This window comes from Mastigoproctus giganteus, chromosome 10, assembly GCF_048544385.1.
Source record: "Mastigoproctus giganteus isolate SK-2022 chromosome 10, ASM4854438v1, whole genome shotgun sequence".
In the NCBI taxonomy this organism is placed as follows: domain Eukaryota; kingdom Metazoa; phylum Arthropoda; class Arachnida; order Uropygi; family Thelyphonidae; genus Mastigoproctus; species Mastigoproctus giganteus.
In genome coordinates, this window is record NC_143584.1 from 7,046,811 (window position 1) to 7,070,527 (window position 23,717).

Below are 23,717 nucleotides of genomic sequence, written 5' to 3' on the forward strand. Positions count from 1 at the left end.
ACAAAACAAATTTTCATTTATTTCCAAAAAAAGATATTTCAACAGCCATATATTATACATTTAAAATTCAATATGTATATATAATTATGTATTATAGACATAAAAAGTTATTTTCATAATTATTATATTTATTTATTTATTACTGAATTAACATGGCTACAATCCTAAATTGCGACATTTTAAAGGGGGAAGAGGAAATGGTCCAGTCTATATAACTGGAGAGGTAGGTAGCATTATATCGTCCACTATTTGGAAGAAAGTTTTGGTGCAAGCTGGGGGGGGTGGTTTTGAAATGGAATGAAGAATGTTAGAAGTGTTGTTGGGAGTATTTTCATTGACTACATCTGTTTCTGTTGTTCTTCTTTTAGTCTTTGCAGGTAAGTATATATGTATATATTGCATCAATTATTTCAGAATTTTACGTTTCGGTGTAAACTTGAGAAAAATGTATTCACTGGCGGGCGCGTCCATTTAGTGCCTTGTGTGTACACGGAAAAAACGTGGGCGAAATGCTCAGATGCCTTAGCAACAATATATCTCAAACTTTTATTGTAAATCGAATTGAGATAATTTTATTTATTTTGTTCGCAAATAGCAATAATCATACGCGTAAATGGGTTATAATAATTTTAATATTTTCAGTTATTATTATCACGTATTTCGGTAGTTAATATTTATTGCAAATTGTTAAATTTATTCAATACTTAATGATTAATTCTGGATTTCAGAGTAGGCTGGGCTGTACTTCAGTTTTATTGAAATGTTTTTTAAACCTTATTTTGCCTCAATTTGGAGCTGCATCATTTTCATAAGATAAATCGTGCGGAGTAAAATATAGTATTGAATTACATAGCTATATGTTCCTCGTCCTTTATGCTCAAATAGCGTACCGCATTAATAAAATAGATTATGATTAAACTAATGGTTTTTTGTTGTTTTTTGTACTGCTACATATTGATTAAAGCGTAATGATTCTCCTAACACTGCTTTAGCCCTCCCCCTTAGAAAATACTGGGACCGTCTCTGTCTCAGTGCATATAAAGTTACAAAAATCATAATGTTTTATTTGCTTAGAACTCTAATGAAAGTAAATATATATAGCATTAGCAGTGACAAATGATGCAAGAAAGCAAGCTTATATAGCATCAGCAAAAAAAAAAAAAACTCCCATTTCACCTATTCATTCCCTCCAATAGATTGGCTAGTTCTTCCTTGTTTTATTTAAGCTATCAACTTCCACAATAACAGATGGAAATTTGTTCCAGCAATCAACCACCCACTAGTTAAAGGCACATATATTGTGCAAGTCTTTCCTCAATTTGAATTTGTGCCCCGTGTGTGTGGTCTCAGCAAGAACAATCCCATTAGCATTGAGCTTTCTCAATCCATTCAGAGCCTTAAATGCCTTAAGCAGATCACCTCGTAGGTGCCTAGTCTCCAGACACTGCAATATGCAGAACTGAAGCCACTCTTGGTAAGAGCACCCTTTTGTTCCTCGCACCAATCTCGTTGCCCTTCTCTGTACTCATTTCCACAGCTCCACATCTTTCCTAAAATGAGGCCTTCAGACCTGTATGCAGTACTCAAGATGTGGCCTGACAGTTGCCTTGTACGATGGGATAATCACCCCCATGAGCTGCCTGCATCTGTCTGCATTGCTCAGAGAACTTCATATCTGACTGTTCAATTACTCCCAGGCCTTTTTCATTTACCACTGCCTTGAGTATAGTATCACTCAGTTGTTAAGTTACTCTGGGGCTAATGCTACCCAAATACAGTACTTTGCATTTATCAATGTTAACTTCAACTGCCATTTCACAACCCATCTGCCTAACTTTTCTAGCTCCTGTTGCAATAGCATACTGTCATTAACCTCCCTGCTAACCTTTGTATCGTCTGCAAACCTGGGCATTAAGCTTCATGTTCGTTCATCAATATATATATATATATATATATATATATATACAGTCGGACCTCTCTTTAACGAACTTCCATATAGCGAATTTTTCTATGTAGCAAACTTTTTTGATTACCCCCTGATCATTACATTGAAAATAGTTTCCGTATAACAAAGAAAATTTCCATATAACAAACTGATTTTGAGAGACCTGGATACGCATTGTTCACACCTCTGGCCTTTAGAAAGCACGAATTAAGAGCTAAAAGGATTAAGAATTAATCCCCTTAGCTTTTAAGAGCTTTAAGGAGATTAATTCCATGAATTGAGAGCTAAAACTTTCTGCAATTTAGTGGAGCCCATAAATCCTTGCAGGAGAAAACTGGCCTACCACGGCATGAGATAGAAAAAGATGGAAGGTTTTGGGAGAGGCCTTTGCCCAGCATTGGGTTAGCAGTGGCTAGAATAATCACCTGAGAGGACATAAATTCAAATTGAGGAAAGACAGATGTAGGATAGACGTGCGGAAATTTGCCTTTAGCCAGCGAGTGGTTGGTTGGTGGAACAGACTTCCATCCCTTGTCGTGGAAGTTGATAGCCTAAATAAGTTTAAGGCTCAGTTGGACAGGTATTTTGAACGAACAGAGAGGTGAAGTGGGAGTGGTTTTTTTTTTTTTTTTTTTGGGCTGATGCTGCATAAGCTTGCTTTCTTGCATCAAATGCCTCTACTAATGCTAATGCTAAAAAAGTAGTAGTACAACCTATACACTACTGTACTGAGAAGTCGCACTGGTCAACTACTATATATGTGTCCACAGCCATTGGCAAAGATTAAGGCATATTCCCGATGCGGACATTGGCTCTGGTCAACCTGTTTTCTACTGTAAGCATCTTATTAGAGAATTGGGAGAGAATGATTTGCCTTTATCCTAGAAATTCATCTGTTTCAAAGAAATGAGTCATCCACACTTTCACTAAATTTCACCTATCTCTTTACATGGTAGGTACAAATGGTCCCTAAATCAGTTTTGTTTTATCTGCTATACAAGTAACCTTACAGTGTCTAAGAGGAAATCCTTGAATGTAGTGTGAAAGTGCTTAATAGTTGTAGATCAGGGCATTTAAAAAAAAAAAAAAAAAAAAGAACTATTCTGAAAACTGTTTCAATTTTCAAACTGTTTGAGGAAATGGGACCCAGTTGGAAGTGTGCAAAATTAAGCCTTTGTGAAGATGTAGATGAAGCAGTTTTTAAGTGGATGAAGTTGATTCGAGACCAAAACCTACTGATATCGGGGACATTAATAAAAGAAAAGGCTATGGAGTATGCACCTTTTCTGGGGCACAAAACAGTCCAATCCAGTTCTGGTTGGCTAGACAAATTTAAAAAGTGCCATGGCTTACTTGAAAAAGTTATTTCTGATGAAAGTGGAGTTGCAATTGAAAAAGACTCTGCCCATTGGAAAGAAACAGTTTTGAAAAAATTATGGAGGACTACGAGCCCAAAGACATATTCAACATTGATGAAACATGTCTATTTTTTAAATGTTTACCAACAAGACACTGACTTTTAAAGGTTATAAATATTTAGGTGGTAAGAATAGTAAGGAGAGAATTACACCCTTGGTTGGTGCAAATATGGCTGGTAAAAAGAACTTTTAGGCAAAGTAAACAACCCCAATGTTTCGAAGAAATAAAGTCATTAGAATTGGACTACAACAAAAAATCTTGGATGACAAGTGAAATATTTGAGCAGTCGATTTTAAATGTTGATAGAAAGATGATGAAAGAAAAATTGCATTGATTGTTGACAACTGCCCTGCCCACCTTCACTAGGTAATTTCAAAACTGACAAGAGTGAAGCTTCTTTTCTTCCCTCTGAATACCTCGTCTAAACCAGTCAATGGGCCAAGGATTCGAAAATGCAATACCGAAGGCCCATACTGAAAAAACTTATACAGAGAATGGAAACCACCACCCTGTCAATTCTGTTATAGATTTGGGGATGTGCATATCAGAGTTGGCAAGAGTGTGGAGTCAAGATGTGACGGAAACAACGATTAATGATTTTAACGAGTTTTATGATTAGTGAGATTGACCTGTGATTGGAAATGAAACATTTTCTGGCTCACAATCCAATATTGTGGGTTTCAAAAAAAAAGAATAAAGTCAAGATGGTGCTGCCCTCTCATAGCTTGATTGTTGATTATCTCAACCTTTAAAGGGTGACGTATCCAGATTAGCATTTTCTGTAAGTGCAAGAGATGGGATGGTAGATTGAAGTCTTCAGCAATAAGATGCTTGGCAGAGGTGTGTATATTATTGATTATTCAATGTGCAATTTCCTGGATAATGGCCTGATCTGGGACTGGTGGAATGTACAAAGTAGTTATATCAAGTGAGCTGTGGTGTTCGGAGTCTATGGAGTCAGCATTTGAGGCTTTGAACACCTTGTACCACAGTGTTCAGATCCTCAAATGCTGAGATTGGCTCAATAAATGATGTTTTAGGGTAAGAATATTGTCCTTGAAGACTATGACTACACCACCTCCCCTCCTAAAACCATGAGATGAAGAGCCTTGAACTCAGCAATACAATATGATATAAGCCAGAAGCAGCATGACCAACCACAAGTGATTCTTCAACAGGATCAAGCCAGCAGGATGCTTCAGCAGGATGGCCTATGCGAGTGTGAAACACATAGACCATCCGCACAGCCAGACATTAAAATATGGTCTGAAGTGTCCAATTTCTCTCATATGCTTCTTGCATTTTGATATAGAATTCTCAGTGTGTTGGTGCACTGCAGGGTCACTGATGTTCTGGATCAGAACAGCCTTGGCTTTTTAGGGTAGGCGGAGGTGCAAACAAGATGAGCACAGAGAAAGGCAGGACCTCTGTATTTGGACCAGTGCTTGCATGCATTGATTATTTTTCCTCCAATAACTGAAAGTTGCAATGGGAAAGAAGGGCCGAGTGCAAAATACATGTTTATTAATTAATCATCTAGCAGATCTAGTCTGGTCTTGTGCACATGGAGGAGTAAAATGCTGTAAAGAGATGTTATGGTAAAAATGTCTTATCAAAGTACCAAGCTGCCATAAGGAAGGCTGTTGGAGTAGTTGGAGCCAGTCAGGAGTACAGTTCAGTTTAAATGATGAGTAAGTGGCATCTTGGTTTGAAGTTGCTGCACTGACAGAGAAATTTAGTTCCTTTTTGGCCGATGTGCCAAAAGAAATTGGGCCGATTTTTCTTTTTATCCCCTTCTTCTGTAGAAGAGGGCTGCTGCATGTGGTACCCAATACCATCACTTATGTATTTTATGGGGACAGTAGCATTTTCAATAGATAATTGCCATTGGCTGGCTCACCATAAATATCTGAAGTAGTGTTACTGCTGAAATTCAGTACTGTTTTGCTGTTAGCATTATGCACTGCAACTGTTACAGGAAAGTGAATTTGTGAAAACATGGATAGTGGATTACCTGCCATACTGACTTCAAAAGCAACAGCCATTGCAGTTCAAAATGTGTGTGTTGTCTTCTTGTTACTGCATTTAATGAAGGCTGGTTTTCAACCTGCAACAAAGATTGCATGTAGTCTAACCTGCATGCTGGGTACTGAACAACAGATTCGAGATATTGGTAGTGTTGCACTAGTTTGCTATTTATGGGGTACATCTGATAAGTTTTATTTTTGAAAATTGTGAAAAAATTTTCATTTCTTTCCATACACACTTTAAAATTGGCAATGAGAGCTCATCATCAGATTGTGCCAGCTTTAATGACTTGGAAGTTAACGGTTTTTGATTGTTTTAACCATTATTAGGAAATAACAGTTCAGAAGAGATGCCAGATACTAACATTGTCATCCACTTTTGCATCACACTAGATCACAGCTAGAACACCAGCTTCTTTGGTTTGGAGCATTTAGGGCATTTCCATTTCTTTTTTGATATACTCTTCACTTTTTTTTTTTTTTTTTTAATAATACTCTCAGAAAACTTGTTGCATTTCACACAGATATATTCAGTGCCAGATTGAGGCACGGGCTAGTTGGGCCTATGCCCATGGTGCCAAATTTTACAAATCGGTGTATATGCATAAAAAATATTTATGCATATACACCGATGAGCCAAAACATTATGATCAGAGAGTCGTTATGCAAATCGAAGCAACTGCAGGTGAATTATGGCACATGTGCGGGTTGGGACATGGTATTAAAAATACCTGATACTGAGCTCCGTTAATCAGTGTTACTCTTGTTCTTCAGATGGGAAAGGCAGCGGACTTAAGTGAGTTTGACAAAGGCCAAATTGTAATGGCCAGACGACTGCGCCAGACCATATCCAAAATGGCACGGCTAGTGGGATGCTCATGGTCAGCCGTGGTTTTTAATCTACCGAAAGTGGTCCGAAGAAAGAAAACCCACGAACCGCCGGTGAGGTGTTGGATGGCGAAGGCTCTCCTGGATGGTATGTGGCAACAGAAGGGCAACTGTGGTGCCATTCGCCAGTAATTGGAACATTGGTGACAGAAGTAATGTGTTACAACACACAGTACATCGAACCCTGCTGAACATGGGGCTGTATAGCCGCAGGCCACTTCAAGTGGCCATGCAAACCAGGGTTCATAGACGACAGCACCTACAATGGGCATGTGAGCATAAAAAAAAATTAATCAGTATGACAACAAAGAAATGGTTTTGGAATATGTAAAATAAACTTTTCATTACTTCAGTTTTTAGATTTATACTTATTCTGTTTCTAAAAAAATCACATTTTAATGTTTATCATTGATTTTTTTTTTTAAATAAATATCTTTTTTTTTTTAAAGTTTCTTACTGTTTTGCTTTGTACAACAAATTGCAGCCCGCACAGTGCATAAAATATGCAATGCATCATGTTTTAAATCATGGGCCTAAAAAAAAAAGACAGTAACTTCTAATGCTCATCGATTTCATATATCCTACCTCACAATTAACCTAGGTTTTCCATCTGCAGTTAACATTAAATGAAACTTAATTATTTTGAAAAATACATATCATATTTAGCAATAGAAATCTTAAATGTCTTTACGATTTCTATCCTGCTTGCTTAAAAGAAAATGTATGAATTCTATTACTATGCTATACCTAAAAATCGCTGGTAATCATCCAGAATTAATCCATTAACGGAAAAGTGATTCACCCCTCCCCACCAAGTCATGCATAGACAGTGGTGTCTGCAAAAACATATCGGAATTGGTTAGTGCTGGTTGTGCTAATACCTTGCTTGCTTAAAAGAAATTTTATTTAAACTCGCTGGTTGTTGACGCCACACATTTATTTCAACTTGGACCTAGAAGCTTTGATTTGACGACCAATGTGGGATAGAACAGAAAAACTACATTCGAACAGGAATGTTAAAAATTTATAACAGAAACTCACAATTACAATTAAAAATAAAAAAAAATAACAATATAAAATTCTATAACTATATATAAATCTATTTTATATTAAATATATGTGTAAGTTAGAAAGTGTGAAGCTGGATGCATATAAATTACACAAAATGCCAAAACTAATAGGAAAAGGATAGCAGAAATTAGAGATGTTGAAGACATGAGAAACAATGTGAATATCCTAATGAAGTAAGCAAAATTATAAGCTGAATTGAATAGCCAATTCGAGAGAAGGGAGCTGTAAAGCAAAAATGATTAAATTAATATAAGGTGTAATGGCCAGCATCAAATATGGGTGGGCAATTTTGGTCCCAGAAAGGGATAGAGAAATTATAAAATTAAAATCTGATGTTAGCTAACATCAGATTGTTAATCAGATATATTAAGTGCATAACATCATTAATACACAGCCATTTCTGAATAAACAGAATATTTATAAGGCAGCATCGTTTTAAGTTATATCTCATATTGTGAATACCTTCACAATGAGTTGCCATGATATTGCACTACTCGAATAAGTAACGCTTCACCTTAGGAGAAGACTAATGTTACTCATTCTCAGATAGGTACCACCATCACCCAGACGGCACCGTTTCGGGGCTATTTGGCCCTTCTTTGGTACCTATCTAAATTTGCTCGCAGCTTTGAGGCTTTAGCCCTAAATGCATCTCAGCTAACTGGTCTGTAATTACTCATGTTGCCTTTTGATCCCCCTTTATGAATTGGGGATATAGTTGCACATCTCCAGTCCATAGGACCTCCCCTGAATCTAAGACTGCTTTCATGATTATAGCTAAGGGTTTGCTTACCTCCTTTGTTGCCTCCCTTAATATAACTGGATAGATTTCATCTGCCCCTGGGGCCTTTTTTATGTCCATCCTCAATTGCTCCTCCACTTTCCTTTCAGTTATCACAAAGTCATTTAGTTCCTCGTTAGTTTGATAAACTTCTGGCATCCCTTTCCTTAAAGAATTCCTCATGCATGAATGTAGATACAAAATACCTATTCAATTTGTCTACAACCTGAGCAGGGTCATCAACTGTTAACCCATAGATATCAAGTGGCCCACGGTTAATATAAGAATAGAAGTCTTTGTCATTTTTTTTCCCTTTGCCAGAGACTTCTCATCATCTGCTTTAGCTTGTCTAACCTCCTTTGTGGCTTGATTACAGACTAATTTATATCTACCATAAGCTTCTGTATTGCCTAATAATTTATATGCATTCCATGCACTTTTCTTCTCTGCTACTTGTCTCAAGTAGTTCATCTGACATTCATTTAGGTCTGAGCCTTGAATGGTATTTTGTTATTGGTTTGAAAAACCTAGTAGCGTCTTTGATTACTTCCCTGAATTCTTTCCATTTAGAATTTGCTGTTGGTAACATCATCAGTTCGTCCCACTGCACACCATTTAAGCTGTCTGAGACCTCTGTAGTCACTCTTACGAAAGCAAAAGCCCTTCCCTTTACCCTAGACAGTAATGTCTTTAATTAAATTCCACATTAGTACACTGTGGGTGCAGTGAAACTTTTACCTGCAGATTCTTAATGGATGAAGAACCATTGCTGATAACCAGATCAAGGGTATTGCTTCTTCTTGTTGTCTCTCCAACATGCTGCTGTAGAAAACAGTCATCCAAGAAATTCACAAATGTCTTGCTAGCATGTGAGTGACCAACCCATAACATCAACAATCCAGCCAATATCTGGAAAGTTATAATCTTCTAATATGAGACATTCTGATTTGCACTCCCAATCTTTCCTTATATATCTGTTTGGTATACTCATCACAGTCATTAGGCCTATAGCACAATCCTACTCTCAGTTTCATCACCCATTTCAACTGGGAGCACTGCCTTAGATTTAATATTCTTCTTTACTAAGAGCATAACCCCTCCACCTTTCCTGCCCTTCCTGTATACATTGTACTTTTCCATATCAACCCTAAGGGCTCACATCTGTTGAGTTATGGGCTTGGCAAACCCAGGTTCCTGAGCTGGATATCATCATTCTTCTCTTTCTTGGTGATCTCTCTCTCTCAGGATTTTTTTTTTTTTTTGGCTGGTGAAGTGTAAGCCTCATCCTTCCTTGCACCATATGGCTAATAATAATATTCAAAATCAGCATCACTTATGTCTGAGTGACACCAGTATTTCCACAGTTCCTACAATGTCTGCATTTGACAACTTAATCAGTATTTCAAATTAATCTACAATGCTCCTAGCATTAGTGTACATACAAGTATATGTGCACATGTTCTTACTCTTAGTTACCCTAACACAGCCCATGTATTCATTTGTTCCATGATGAACCACAGCAGGGCCTGAAATCTCAGACACCTTGCTTTCTGGACTGCTACATGTAGCAATGCAAGAATCACTTTCACCTCTGCCTGCAGCTCTAGTTAAACTATTAGTCTGTGTATCTGGATAAGAAGAGAAACACGTGGATTAGGCAGTAAAGCAACCATGTACTTAATTTATTTTCGATACACTACTTATTTTAACTGTCTCATCTGTAGAATATTTCATTATAAAAGTGGCATAAAAGATTCTCTCTTTTGGAAATGAACATCCTTGTTTCTTAGCAACATGCACAATTCATTCAAGTATCAGGATCATGTGAGTTTTGACAGAACTGAAATAGATTAAGCAACACTGATTGTTATTTATTGCCTCAATTATTTTTAATTTTTTTGCTTTTACTAGTGAAATCTTTAATGTAATATTCATGCTAAACATGAATGTTAAAGACATGCAGTTAAAATCTTTCATATTTGGTGAAAAACAAGTAACTTAAGTGGCCAAAAATTCTGAAGTGTGTAGCTAGTATAAATAAATTAATATAATTTTTTTTCTTTTTAATGTTTTAAAAAAATTGTATTGTGTGCCATATTCAAGAGCACAGGATATTTAACAAAACATTAGTATTATATTAATAGTTATCTGTAAATCCCATGTAATTAATAGTTATTTCATGGGATAGGCCATTATTCTTTTATAATGCTTATGACTTTATTATTATTCCTCAAATGTCTGATTCTGGACACTCCTTTAATCAACAGGCTTTTCAGGAAGCTGAACAAAAATCATAAATAAAACTGATTTTTAATAATAATAACTTGTTTGGCATTGTAGTTTGTTGGGTTTGTATCTCTCCTCATGCCTGCCTTCTCTCTCCTCCCCCACCCAGTCACAAGACTTATAATATGTTCATGCAGAACAACTGTACATTTAAGGTGATGATATTAATATAATTTAATTATTTTTATATAATGACATTTTATATTAAATAATTTTGTTAAAATGTTTAAACATTTGTTTTTTTATCGTATATATCTTTTAACTTTCAGGATGGTACGTTGTTTGGAAGTTATTTTTATCCCGGTTCCGATTTGTTCGTGAGCTGTTTTTAATGAACAATGAAATAAACGAGGAGCAGAAAGCAGCTCACCCTAGAGGAAGAAAGGCAAGAGTGGATTAACGGACTTACCTCTTCACTACTACCCCTGTGATTGTTGTACAAATCAATGTATAAAAAAAAGCCTGTTCGCCAGATGTTACTTTTATATTTTTTATCTATTTTTCTGAATTTTAAACCTATTTTCATCAAATGCAAGAGTGCCTCTTCATGTCCCATGACCAAGTCAAGTCCATGATTGATTTACCATTTTGGTGCAATGATCTGACAGACCTTTACAGGACACTGTTATTTGCCATTGAGTGCACCTGTAATAGATTGTATCGAAACAACATTGAAAATGTTTTCTTTTGAATATGAATGAAGTGTTTAGCTTGATTGACTGTAATAAATAGTATACTAAATCTCCTGGCAGTTTAAATTATCAACATTAAATGCATTCAGTATCGTATACTCAATACTAGAATCACCTTATTTATGAACATGCAATTTTTTTGGTGAAATATACAACACTAGTTCAAAAAGCTCATAGAATGACTATGAAAAAATACAGCTTTTAAAAGGTATTTATGTTAGTGTTCAACAGGATACAATGATGCAATTTCCCTTGCTGCATCATCTTGATGGCTTGGTGTAATTTCACTATTTGTGCATGATGTTGGCCTGGGATTGTGGCTGCTTACCCAATGTATCAAGGAGCACCACTTCCTGAACAACCAAAAAAAAAAAAAAATGCAGGCTTTCATTTTGCTTGCTGACTGTGAAATGCAGAATATTTTGGGTGACGCAGATGTTTGTTTCCAGGTTATGCTTTAACAGTTGGATTAGGTATTGAAGTAAAACCCACTTATGAACTAGCTTAAATCCCTCCCTGCCCCCAAAAAAAGGTGTTCTGGTGTCTTTGTATGGTAGTCTTTCTAGTCTTGGGTTAATGTTTATGGAGTCTTATCACATTTCTTGGATCAAGTAGTCAATAAGAAAGTATATGGGTGAATTCCTTTAGATATTCCAACAGACTGAGCAATATATTTGACAGTTATTCAATGATATTTCATCACTGTTTCTTGCACTGTTACTATTCTTTCTGAAATGGCAGTCATTGAGATGGATCAAGAGGATGACACTCCTCTTCACACAGCTCTCTTCCATAGTTAATTTAAATTTGTCTACTGCAAACAGTGGAATATGCTGGAGCAGAGTTCCCTAGTGCTGCCACATATCAGCTTGGCCCTCCATTGAAGACATACATATTGAACACAAAAGTCTGTAAATAGTAAAGTCAGTGCTGAGAGGGTAATAAATTTTTGGGTCAATGATAAAATTTGGAACAAACATTTTAGCATATTTTCAATTGCAGTCGATTATAACGTTCTTCACAAAGTTCGCTCTTTGGGATGTCTTCCATAGCATTTCACTATTAATTTGATTTCCATGGTTGAGAAACTGATACTATAATAAGGGAACATCTGTTGTAAGCTTGAAAGATGGCCAAGTCTTGCATGCAGTGGAGCTGCTGATGAACTTGGAAGGTGCTTTTTACTTTCTGGGGAAGGTAACCACAAAGTTGATAGTTACCTTTCCTGTATCTAGTTTTTCTGTCAGTAGTTTTGTGAGTCAGGATGTTCCTGGTGAAAATAGTGTGCTTCCAAGGCATAACTTGGAGTGCCATAGAAAGAATTGCTTTGCTGCTCTGTTTAGTTAGTGGAGAATAGACCTGATGAAGTTATTGAAGCTTGCACAGTATTCAGTGTCCTCTACACCTCTGCCCTCATGCAGAGGTGTACAGGACACTGTTCATACTGGATAAACCATTGTATGTGTTGACTGAATAGTTTTGCATCAGAGTATCCTACTAGTTTTGTGTATTCCTGTATTCATCAAGACATCTGAGATGCTTTGGCATGATATTTGGAAGTGAGACATTCATCCTAAAATAATTCCATGATCATGGCGATTTCACTATATGTGTTTAGATAGGTCTGAGCCATTTTTCTGGTTAAAGAGATCTGTGTTGTTTTGGGTCATTACATTCAAGGCCAATTAGATGGCTGTCACATGGCAGAGTTCTTGTCAGATTGTTTGAATTACAAGATGAGCTCTCCTTATTCTTACACAATGACAAATTTCTATTAGCAGATCACTTTAGAAACATTTCCTGGTTGAGTCAAATTGCCGATGTTTCTCTCTCCCTTCAAGGAAAAAATTTAAATATTTTCAACACAAAAGATAAATTACGATCATTATTATGAAAGTTACAATACTGGACCATGGCTGTTGAAAAAAAAATAATATGGATCCATTTCCAACTTTAAATTACTTTTTACAGGAATTGAACTGTGAAAATGACAAGGAAATTCGAAAAGAAATTATTTCTCATCTAAAATCAAAAACTGCATTAAATGAATACTTTCCTGTACTAAAAGATGACAATAACTATTGGGTTTTCAATCCTTTCAATATTAAAGAAAAACCAGAGGAACTATCTACTTCAGAATATGAAAATCTCATCGACTTGACATCAAACAGCCAAATAAAAGTTATATTTCATGAAGTTTCATTAAACGAGTTTTGGTGTGACTTAAAAGAATAATATCCAAATTTATTCAAAAAGGCAATTTGTTGCTGTTTAGTACCACATATTCGTGTGAAAGCAGATTTTCGCTCTACACTGCAATAAAAACAAAATACAGAAGTTGGATGTCACTCCTGATATTAGAATTCAGCTGTCCACATTTAAACCAAATTTTGAAAGAAAAGACAACATTTAATCCTTCACATTAATTACCAGTTTGAATTAATAATATTTGCTTTTCCATTATCAGTCTGTGTTTTTTTTTTTTTTTTCTTGTATTTTCAATAAATTATTTTTGATTTGTTGTTTTATTTATAATCAGTAAAAATTGTCAGGGTTCCAAAAATTTTTATCAAGGTGAAAAGAGTTCCTCGATTAAAATAAGTTGGGAACCGCTGCCCTAAAGCAACCATGTCTTGTCAGCGTAAAGCAGGTGTCTACGTACAAGTTGAAATTTTGGCTCACATGCAGCAATGGATTAATGGTGATTGTGAAAAGAGTAATAGACAAACCCCCTTTGTGATATTCCCTTTGCTAATATAATTTTAGAATATTTGTTGTGGGAAGAAAAACAAGTGACACTGCACAAGTGCCACTTTGAGAAGTGCCAGTAATCCTGAAGTGATTTTCAATGGTGGTTGGAAGAGACAATGGTGATTCTGCTACAATCTTGCTTTTTTTTTTTTCTTTTTTTTTTTTTCTTTTTTTTTTTTTTTTTCAATTACCTTGAAAGTTGCACCCTATTAAGGTTGGTCTGTAATTTGAAGAATTAACTTGGTTAATTTTTGTATTGCTTTAGTGAACTATAGTTTCTATATTGTGAATATGTTTGTAGAAGCTAGAACTTCATTAAGGGGTTGTGTATATATTGCATATGTTGATGATCAGTGGGAAGCAGTCAGGTCTAAATGTGCTCAGTTCATGGGGTTTAATTGTTATTTGTCCATTGATCCTGAATAGGTTGACCCTAAAAATCTAAAGCTGGTAACAATGGTCTGCTTTACTAGTTTGACAATTATCCCCCCCCCCTCTTTTAGAAACAAATGTCCATCATTACTTCTGCACACTGGAATGACTGAAATCTCAGACGACTTGCTTGATTTAAAAACCTCTGCTATTTCTCATGCAGGAGAAGAGTCTCAGAACAGTTATATTGATATATACTGGTTATATTGATAACCAGTGTCCCATGGATACTGGTTGTATTGACAGGCTGCTAATTAACAGTGGTTTGCATTAGGATGAATGCTGGCTTAAATTGGGAAATAAGCCCACCTCCCCCAATGCTGTGCTGGTTTAAAATTGGGAAATGATTTCCCTCGAGCACCAAGGTTTGAAAATGATTTCAAACCTTGGTGTTGGTTTGAAATCATTTTCCAATTTTAAAACAGCCCCAAGGGGAAGACTGGCTTCCCGATTTTAAACCAGCGCCAAGATGGCATTCGCTCTACATTCATTTGCATCTTTAGAAAATGGTACCCACATTCTCTCGTTAATTGTCATAAAGATCTGAGGGAAGCCACCAAAGTGGCTACATAGATGTCATGTGACCAGTCAGATGGGAGAAGCTATGCTTCCCAAACACTATCACACTATCCCTTCACAAAAATCAAAGAAGGGGTACCCATTTGTAAAGATTAACCAGTCTGAACTGTGTTTTCTGATTGGTTTGTCTACTCAAATGAAATTACCCAGCATCACACGATAAAAACTTTGCTACCCTCCCCTGAGACTGACTAACTTGGCCATGGTGTGTATATTATATATGCACATAGTCTTTTATTTACAGTAAGCCCAGTATGCAAGTTCAGCTCAGCTGAATTATTCTGTGAGATTACATATGAGATTACATTGGCTGTTATTAGCTGCTACAAAAACAACCAACATGAAGCTTCCTAGTACATTCTGACCTAACTCACGGCATTTCTTTAGCATGGTCCTATATTTGTCTAACAAATTGTCAGATCATGTATGTTAAATGTCATTAGTCCCCACATGAATAATAATGTTCTCTTTACCCCTTAAAATCTGATGGTCTGTTGGTGATGTCATTAATAGTTGCTCCCAGCAGGCACCCTAGTTCTAGTTCACCTGTCCTTATAACAAAAAATATTTCCCATTTCCCTGACAATGGAGTCTCCTAATAATACTAAGTTCTTTTGAACCAGAGTATTTTGCACTTGGTTATACTGTTCTGGGGTGCAAATCAGGAGTGCATCACTTAGTGGGTTACTAGAGCCTGAGTCCCTGATGAGCTCCCAGATACATTATTCTTGAGAGCAAGCACCCATTTTTTTAGTGATTCAAATTGTTCTAGCAATGCATCAAATTTTAACTTAACTTAAAGGTGCACTCCTTACAATGGCGAAAAAAAAATAATCTCCAAGAGAGCTAGAATTATCCACTAGGTCGACTTTGGTATACATGTCAAGTTCTGCAAAGGATAAAATCATGACTCACCCAGAGATCGCAGTGGGCTATTTCCGTATGAGTCATGGTACTCTCTGACAAAGTGTTCAAGGTGGATCTTGTCATAACCATTATAAAATTTACTAATTATTTATAAAGGAAACTTTCAAAAAATTATATTTTTATAATATAAAAAATCAAACTATTACAGGAAAAAACATGAAAATAAACTTTACAATATACTAGATAACCTTTGAACCCCTGCTCTACTTCACTAATCCTGCTGTAATCCCCTCTTATCTATACTTCTTTGCTGTCACAGTGAAGAGCTGCATTAGGCGTGTCTGCTCGCCACTAATGCCAATGTAAGAATGGTTTTAAGAAGGCTCAATTCAAATGGACTCTATGCAAGGAAGCCAGTGGTTTTTATCCCATTAATCCCTGTCTGCGCATGTAGCACAGTGGTATTGTCACTGGTCTCGCCACACGGTGCAAAAGGCCCAAGTTCGAATCCCGTTGACTCGAGCAACTTTAATGGACTTTTTTCACTCCCTGGCTGAGTTAGTCGGCCTCCAGTGTAGATATCAAGGTTTTTCCCTCCCAGAAAAACAAGCAAATAAAACAGAACAAGTGCAATTTACAGACATAATATACAAATGGATATACAGGGTGATTCACTACCAGTGCGACAAACTTGCAGGAGTTGTAGGGGGCACAATGACAAATCAGAATCACATAGCATTGCAGGGTCCCAAAATGCGGTAGAGGACGTTGAACGGGAGGTCGCGTGAACAGCGGTCCCGCTGGAAGTCAACATTTGTGAACCGGTTCCCGAGGATGGACGAGTATTCAAACATTGAACTGCCTGACATGCACCTCGCATGTGGAGCTGCGGACTGTAATGGGCACACCGCTCTGCGCTTGTACCAGGAACATTTCCCTCACAGGCGTGCTCCTCATACGATTTTCGCACGTGCACAGAAGGTTACGTGAGACTGGTTGTTTCACGACAGGTACCATGAATCGAGAGCGAACGACGAGGATGCCAGACAATGAGAATGTCCTACGTCTTGCAGAAGGCAGTATGAGTACTTGAGCGATAGGCCAACGATTGGGTATTTCCCAATCCACTGTATGGAGGATACTGTCAACAAACCAAATGAGTTCATACCATCTGCAACACGTCCAATCATTGGAGCATGCAGATTATCCACTCCGGAGGACTTTTGCTACTTGGTTTCTTCAACAGAAATGGTTCGCAAATGCTGACTCACAGGTCTATAATGACTTGTGTCAGCCTTTGATCCTCCTTTGTAAATTGGGGTCACATTTGCACATCTCCAGTCTATGGGTACCTCCCCTGAGTCCAAGGAAGCTCTCATAATTATGGCTAAGGGTTTGCTTACTTCCTTTGCTGCCTCCTTTAATATAACTGGATAGATCCGATCCACCCAGGTACCTTTCTTGTGTTTATCTTCAACAATTTCTCCTCCACTTTACTCTCAGTTATTACAAGATTATCTAGCTTGTTGCCAGAGTTGAATACATTTCTGGCATTCCCCTCGCTGAATAACTCCTAATGTGTGAATGTCGATGGAAAATATTCATTTAGTTTGTTAGCTACCTGAGCAGGATTATCAACAGTTTAACCATCGATATCAAGTGTACCAATCTGATTCATCCCCTTCCTTCTAGGGTTTACATAAGTAAAGAACTCTTTACTGTTTTTCTTTAGATCCTTTGCCAAAGATTTCTCGTAATCTGCCTAACCTCCTTTGTAACTTGGTTACAGATCAGCTTATATCTATCATAGGCTTCTGTGTCACATGTTAATTTATATGTATCCCATGCATTTTTCTTCTCTCCCATAGGTCTCATTAGTTCATGTGACATCCACTTAGGCCTAAACCTTAAATAATATTTCTTAGTTGGTATGCAAAGCCTAGTAGCTTTCAAGATAAGTTCTTTGAATGCTTCCCATTTTGAATTTGCTGTTGGTAACATCATCAGTTGGTCCCACTGTATAGCATTTAAATACTATCTCAGACCATCCTAGTCGCCTTTACGAAAGCAAAAACCCTTCCCTTCACTCCTGATGGTAGTTACCTCTTTGTGTAAATCCCACTTCAGCACACTGTGATCACTGCCACTTAGTGGTTCCTTTATATGCAGATTCTTAATGCATGAAGAATCACTACTGATAATCAAATCTAGAGTATTACTTCCTCTAGTTGCCTCCCGAACATGCTGATGTAGAAAACAATCATTCAATAAATCCACAAAAGCCTTGCTAGTGTGTAAGTGACCAACCCACAAATTCCAGTCAATATCTGGGAAATTAAAATCCCTCATTATAAGACTCTCTGATTTACTGGCCCACTCTATTTCCCTGTACAGTATCTTATTATACTTATCAGAGTCATTAGGCCTATAGCACACTCCTACTCTCAATTTTGATCTCCCAATGCTTATGTCACACCAAACTGACTCGACACAGCACTGTCCAGCGATGTCCACTGGCTTCACTTCCTTGGATTTTATGTATTTCTTAACTAATAGCATAACCCCTCGTCCCTTCCTATCCAGTCTATCCTTTCTGTAGACATTGTACTCCCCAAATTCCAGTTCTGCATTCCTTATATCTGTGTGACACCACGTCTCTGATATCCCAACAATATCTGCCTTTGATGTTTTGAGCAATACCTCAAATTCATCAAATTTATTTACTAAACTCCTAGCATTGGTGTACATTTTTTTTTTTTTTTTTTATGAGAACCCCAAACACGAGAGGTATTATAACAGTGATGGCGAACCTTTTTGAAGAGTGGGTCAATTATTTTTATTTCTTTTTTAAAATACTAGCCCGTGAGTCATAAGTTAGTGGTCTCAATTAGAAAGGGGGGGGGGGGGGGTAAAAAGGATGCAAATTATTTGGAAACATCAAACAATTTAAGAGATCAAGTTGATAGTTGAATCTTTTTGGTTCTCACTTTTGAAATAATCCAAAAAAGGTTTTAGTTTCCTTTTTGATTTATAACTTTAACTTTTGCAAGTGAAGAGCTAAAAAAAAAGTAAATATCGAAGCTTGATTTGATACCTTGTACTGCACCAGGTGACATCATGACCAGTATTGCCTCTGCATAAAGTATTTGAATGAGCAAGGAATAAAAGAAAACGCCTTTATTTTGAAACATTCTTCATTAATAATTAACATGATTACAGATACAGTATGTGTAATAAAGTTGATAAAAGTATATTAATGCGAAATTTGTTGTTGCTTACTTTCAGACAGTTTCTTAATATTAGGTACATACTTCGTGTTCATTACTTTAATACATTTTGCAGTCAATTCATTTCCAAGTTTATTCCTGTTGGAAGATTTAACAAAATTCATTGAGGAAAACAATTTTTCACATGAATATGTGGACCCGAACGTTGTGAGAAGAGCGTTAGCCAGTTTCCTCATACATGAAAAATTGTTCGGTAAAGAATACCATGCGTTTAATATAATATTTTCAACTTTTAGTGTGGGATCTTCATTAGGCCTACTGCATTACTTTCTGAAATTTTTCCTTCTACTTCGAAAATCAAGTTTTCAAATTTATCTTTCCACACTATGCTGCTTTGGAATTCAATTAATTCCATTTCTAAGTTAGTGATACCTAGCCACATAAAATCGTTTAGCTGCACTGTATCCTACTCTGCTTTATGTAGACATAAAATAAAGCGAAATGTATTTTCCAAACTTTTAAATTGATTATATCTCTCATGGAAAGCTTGTTTTATTTTTTGCAAAATGGTTAAATATATTTTAATTGCATTTTCTTGAATGTCAAGAATATTTTCAAAATCTTTAGTGTTTTGAAAATGTTTTTGTAATTGAGGAAAATATTTCATGGTGCTCATTTCCAAATCTTTAATAAAGATGTCAAGTTTTTTCATAAATATTTTGATATTTTCAAACATCATTAATGCAATTTGTCCATGTCCCTGAAGTTTTTTATTCAATTCATTGAAATGCTGAGTGATATCACATAAGAACATTAAATCATTTAGCCAATTTATATTTGAAAATTCGTCATAACTATTCTTTTTTCATTCAAAAAGAGCTTTATTTCATCTAATAAAATGACAAACCGATTAAGAACTTGGCTGCAACTGAGCCATCGAACATTGTTTTACGTCAAAATCCCAGAATATTGGCACTCAATTTCCTCTAATAATTGTGCAAATTCTCGCTTATTAAGACCATTTATAAAGTTAATAACTTTAATTACAACTGGCATTACATTAGAAAATGTTTTTAAACCTTGCTTCGCACATACAACTTGCTGGTGTATTATACAACGAAATTCTATCAGAGAATGTCTCTAATATTTTGCTGCTGAATAAAACCAATGTTTTTTTCCCACCATAGTGTGAGCACCGTGTGTTGTTCCAAAAACAATTTTTTGTAGGTCAATTTCCATTTTTTTTTAAATTGCATTATCAAATACTTTAAAAATATCAAGACCGGTACACCTTCCTTTCAATGTTATTAGTTTTATTAACTCTTCTTTCATTATATTGCCTGCATTATATCGAGCAAAAACTGCTGTTGCGCATAACCATTTACATCAGTACTCTCATCTAAAGCAATCGAATACATTTCTACAGACTTTAAGTCGTTATGTATTTGAGAAGAAATATTTCTTTCTAATTCTATTACTGGATCTTTAATAGTATTGCGACTTATTGGTAACTCATTTATACGCTTTATAATCGAGTCTTTTTCTTTAAAATCTGAAAACAGTAGAACTACATTCTAAAAATGTTTGTTTTACAAACTCCTGAAAGAGGTTTCCCATGGCGAGCAATGCAATGGGTTACTTGAGAACTAGCAGCTGTAATGTTATTTTTCGGAGTCAAAAAAGTTTTTAAAACACTTGTTTGTGAATCATTCTGTTTATTTTTATTTATTTTTTTTTATAAATCTGACATTACATATTTATATTTTATAATTGTTTAATATTTTCGATTATCTTTTCTCTGTTCTAATTAAAAAAACAGTAGGCCAATATTACAATAAACGCGTGCGCGTGGGTTACTTACAAAGCCTTCGTGGGTCAGTATCTGACCCACGTGTCATAGGTTCGCCACCACTGTATTATAACCTATAGTACTTATTACGGTGCTTGGATTGGAGGCTGAGAAGACGAAAGAAGATATTTGTTGACACCATTAAGGACATTTCAATCCCTGATAACTCTGTCATGGCATCATTTGACGTGGTTTCTTTATTCACCTCGATTCCCGTCCAACAGGCCGTGCACTGCGCCAGAAGGCTCCTTGAGAGCGACTTAAGCCTCCAATCCAGGACGTCACTATCCACTGATGACATCTGTACCGCCCTCAACCTATGCCTCTCTAGCAGCATCTTCACCTTTGAAGACTCACTCTACAAACAAGTACATGGCACTGCTATGGGTGCCCCTGTCAGTTCCGTAGTAGCTAACATCGCCATGGAAGATCTGGAGAAGCAGATACACCAGAACCCACCTACACCTATTACAACGTGGTGTAGATATGTCGACGATATTTTTACCATAATACCACGTGGTTCTGAAACGGTACTACTAGAATACCTCAACTCTCTATCCAATTTCATCAAGTTTACCGTAGAATCAGAGGTGGACGGTTCGCTCCCGTTTCTGGACGTGCTAGTGCATCGCGTAGGCCCACATCTAGAGACCTCAGTATACCGCAAACCCATGTGGTGCGGTCAATTCACCAACTACGGGTCCGGCCACGCTCCAAGCCATCTCAATAGCACTGCCCGCACCCTGTTCTCCAGGGCCTGGAGCCATTCCAGCACCGACACAATTAGACGTAACGAGATCTCCCGTGTGAAGGCGGACTTAACCAGATGCGGTTATCCATCCCATGTACTAAACAGATGCTTGTTACAGGCACAAGAGCTTACTTCCAACCCAAGACCTCCGAAGCAAGTCGGCATATCATCCGCCTACATTCCGTACTATCCAGGAGTGTCAGGACGTATCTCGAAGATCCTGAGAAGTTACAACATAAAATGTGTACAATTACCAGGTAGGAACCTACGTTCACTTGTCTCCAGTGTGAAGACCCCTGTCACACCTGTCTTACGCAGCAATGTAGTGTACCGTATCACCTGTAGGGCCTGTAACAGTTGCTACGTAGGTGAGACATCGAGACGTCTCCAGGATCGCCTCACGGAACACGACAGAGCAATCCGGCTTGCCGAAACTGACCAGTCCGCGCTTGCAGAACATTTTTGGGCTACCAACCACGATCTTGACCCCAAGCGCGACTTTGAGATAGTGGACCACGCGCGACACTTTCGCCACCGCCTATGGCTAGAGTCACTAAACATAATGAACAACCCTAAGGCATTAAATCGCCAGAAAGGCATGCGTATACATCCAATCCTGGAGACAACCGTTTTATTGATGGATGATCACTGGCGCAAGGCAGCACACGTCCGTGCTACAACAATGACGAATGAGTAACGTGCCACAGTTTGCTTGTAATGTATTTAAAAATTCTGTCAGTTGAGAAAGGGACACGAGTTCCGAAAGCTTCTGGAAATATTTTATTTTATTTTATTTTACTGGGTATACTTTAAATAAATATCTGTTAAACTATGGACCCCAGTACTCCAGGCCCATTTGTCACTATTCGATCACTTTATGGCCATAATACCTACAACGATTGTGCACAGTTGCAAAAATGCTTCCTCTCAATAGCTCGCTACAGGCAACATTTACGCTTCGCCCACAGATGCAAAAGCAATCGAATTATACCTAAAGGGTTCCGATACAAAGCCCCGTTCCACAACTCTCATATGGATCGTGCCTGCTTTAACTTCAGCCTGCGCACGTTAAATTTATGGATATCCCATCTCCACCATGAAATCAGGAACGCTGACTACAACAAGTCCAGACTGTTACAACATATACAAGGTAAGGTCTCGCCTATTGTATTTACAAACCTTATACATACCATCTGCCATCGGGCTAGTCAGACCTCGGATACCTACCGTTTACGCCAACAGCGCAAGTTCATAAACTTGAGCATAGAAACTAACTCCTTAAAGACGAACACTCGTTCAGACGACACGACTTCTTTCGTCTTGAATCTAAGTAACAAACAACTGTCCAACGAGCAGCTGAGTGTTTTATCAAACGGTATGAAATTCGCCGTTATACCATCGAAACCTCCCATCACACAGCTCGCTATGGGCATAGAAGCCAGTATTACCAACCTTCCCGAAGAAACTGCCAACGAGATCCGATTCAAGACTGCCGCAGTCCTCCGCAACACTCGAAAAACGTGCTCAAACCTCAACCACCGCCAACGTGCCGCCCTGTCATCTATAAGAAAAGACAACTCCATCGTTGTACTTCCTGCGGATAAAGGGCGCCGGACTGTTGTGCTGGACCGATCAGCCTACCGAGAGAAAGCCTTGGCCCTATTACTCGATCCTAACGTATATGAACCTCTACCTGATCCTCCCGTTAAAGTCTTGAAACGTCTGGAAGCAAATGTTAATAAACTTGTCCACGCATGGCTTAAAGATAAGAAGATCCCGACCGCGACTCACCATCTTCTGCGTGGTACTGGCTGTCAACTACCACAATTCTACGGATTACCAAAGATCCATAAACCGGGTATTCCTCTCAGACCTATAGTGTCTTGCTGCAGTGCCCCAACGTATGAACTGTCCAAACACATCGCGAGCCTCCTCTCGCCTCTTATAGGTAATACATCTCACACCGTTAAAAACAGCAGTGAATTCATTAACACCATTAAGGACATTTCAATCCCTGATAACTCTGTCATGGCATCATTTGACGTGGTTTCTTTATTCACCTCGATTCCCGTCCAACAGGCCGTGCACTGCGCCAGAAGGCTCCTTGAGAGCGACTTAAGCCTCCAATCCAGGACGTCACTATCCACTGATG

At 37.4% G+C, this 23,717-nt stretch overlaps 1 protein-coding gene across 1 annotated transcript; it reads left to right on the plus strand.

Moving 5' to 3' along the window:
* Nucleotides 1–232: 232 nt before the first annotated feature.
* On the plus strand, nt 233–11,158 carry LOC150078661 (small integral membrane protein 13). Its single transcript, XM_090382843.1, has 2 exons — nt 233–377; nt 10,687–11,158. Exons 1-2 carry the CDS (start codon nt 305–307, stop codon nt 10,815–10,817), a joined length of 204 nt encoding a protein of 67 aa, XP_090238969.1. The 5' UTR covers nt 233–304; the 3' UTR covers nt 10,818–11,158.
* The last annotated feature ends 12,559 nt before the right edge of the window (nt 11,159–23,717 follow it).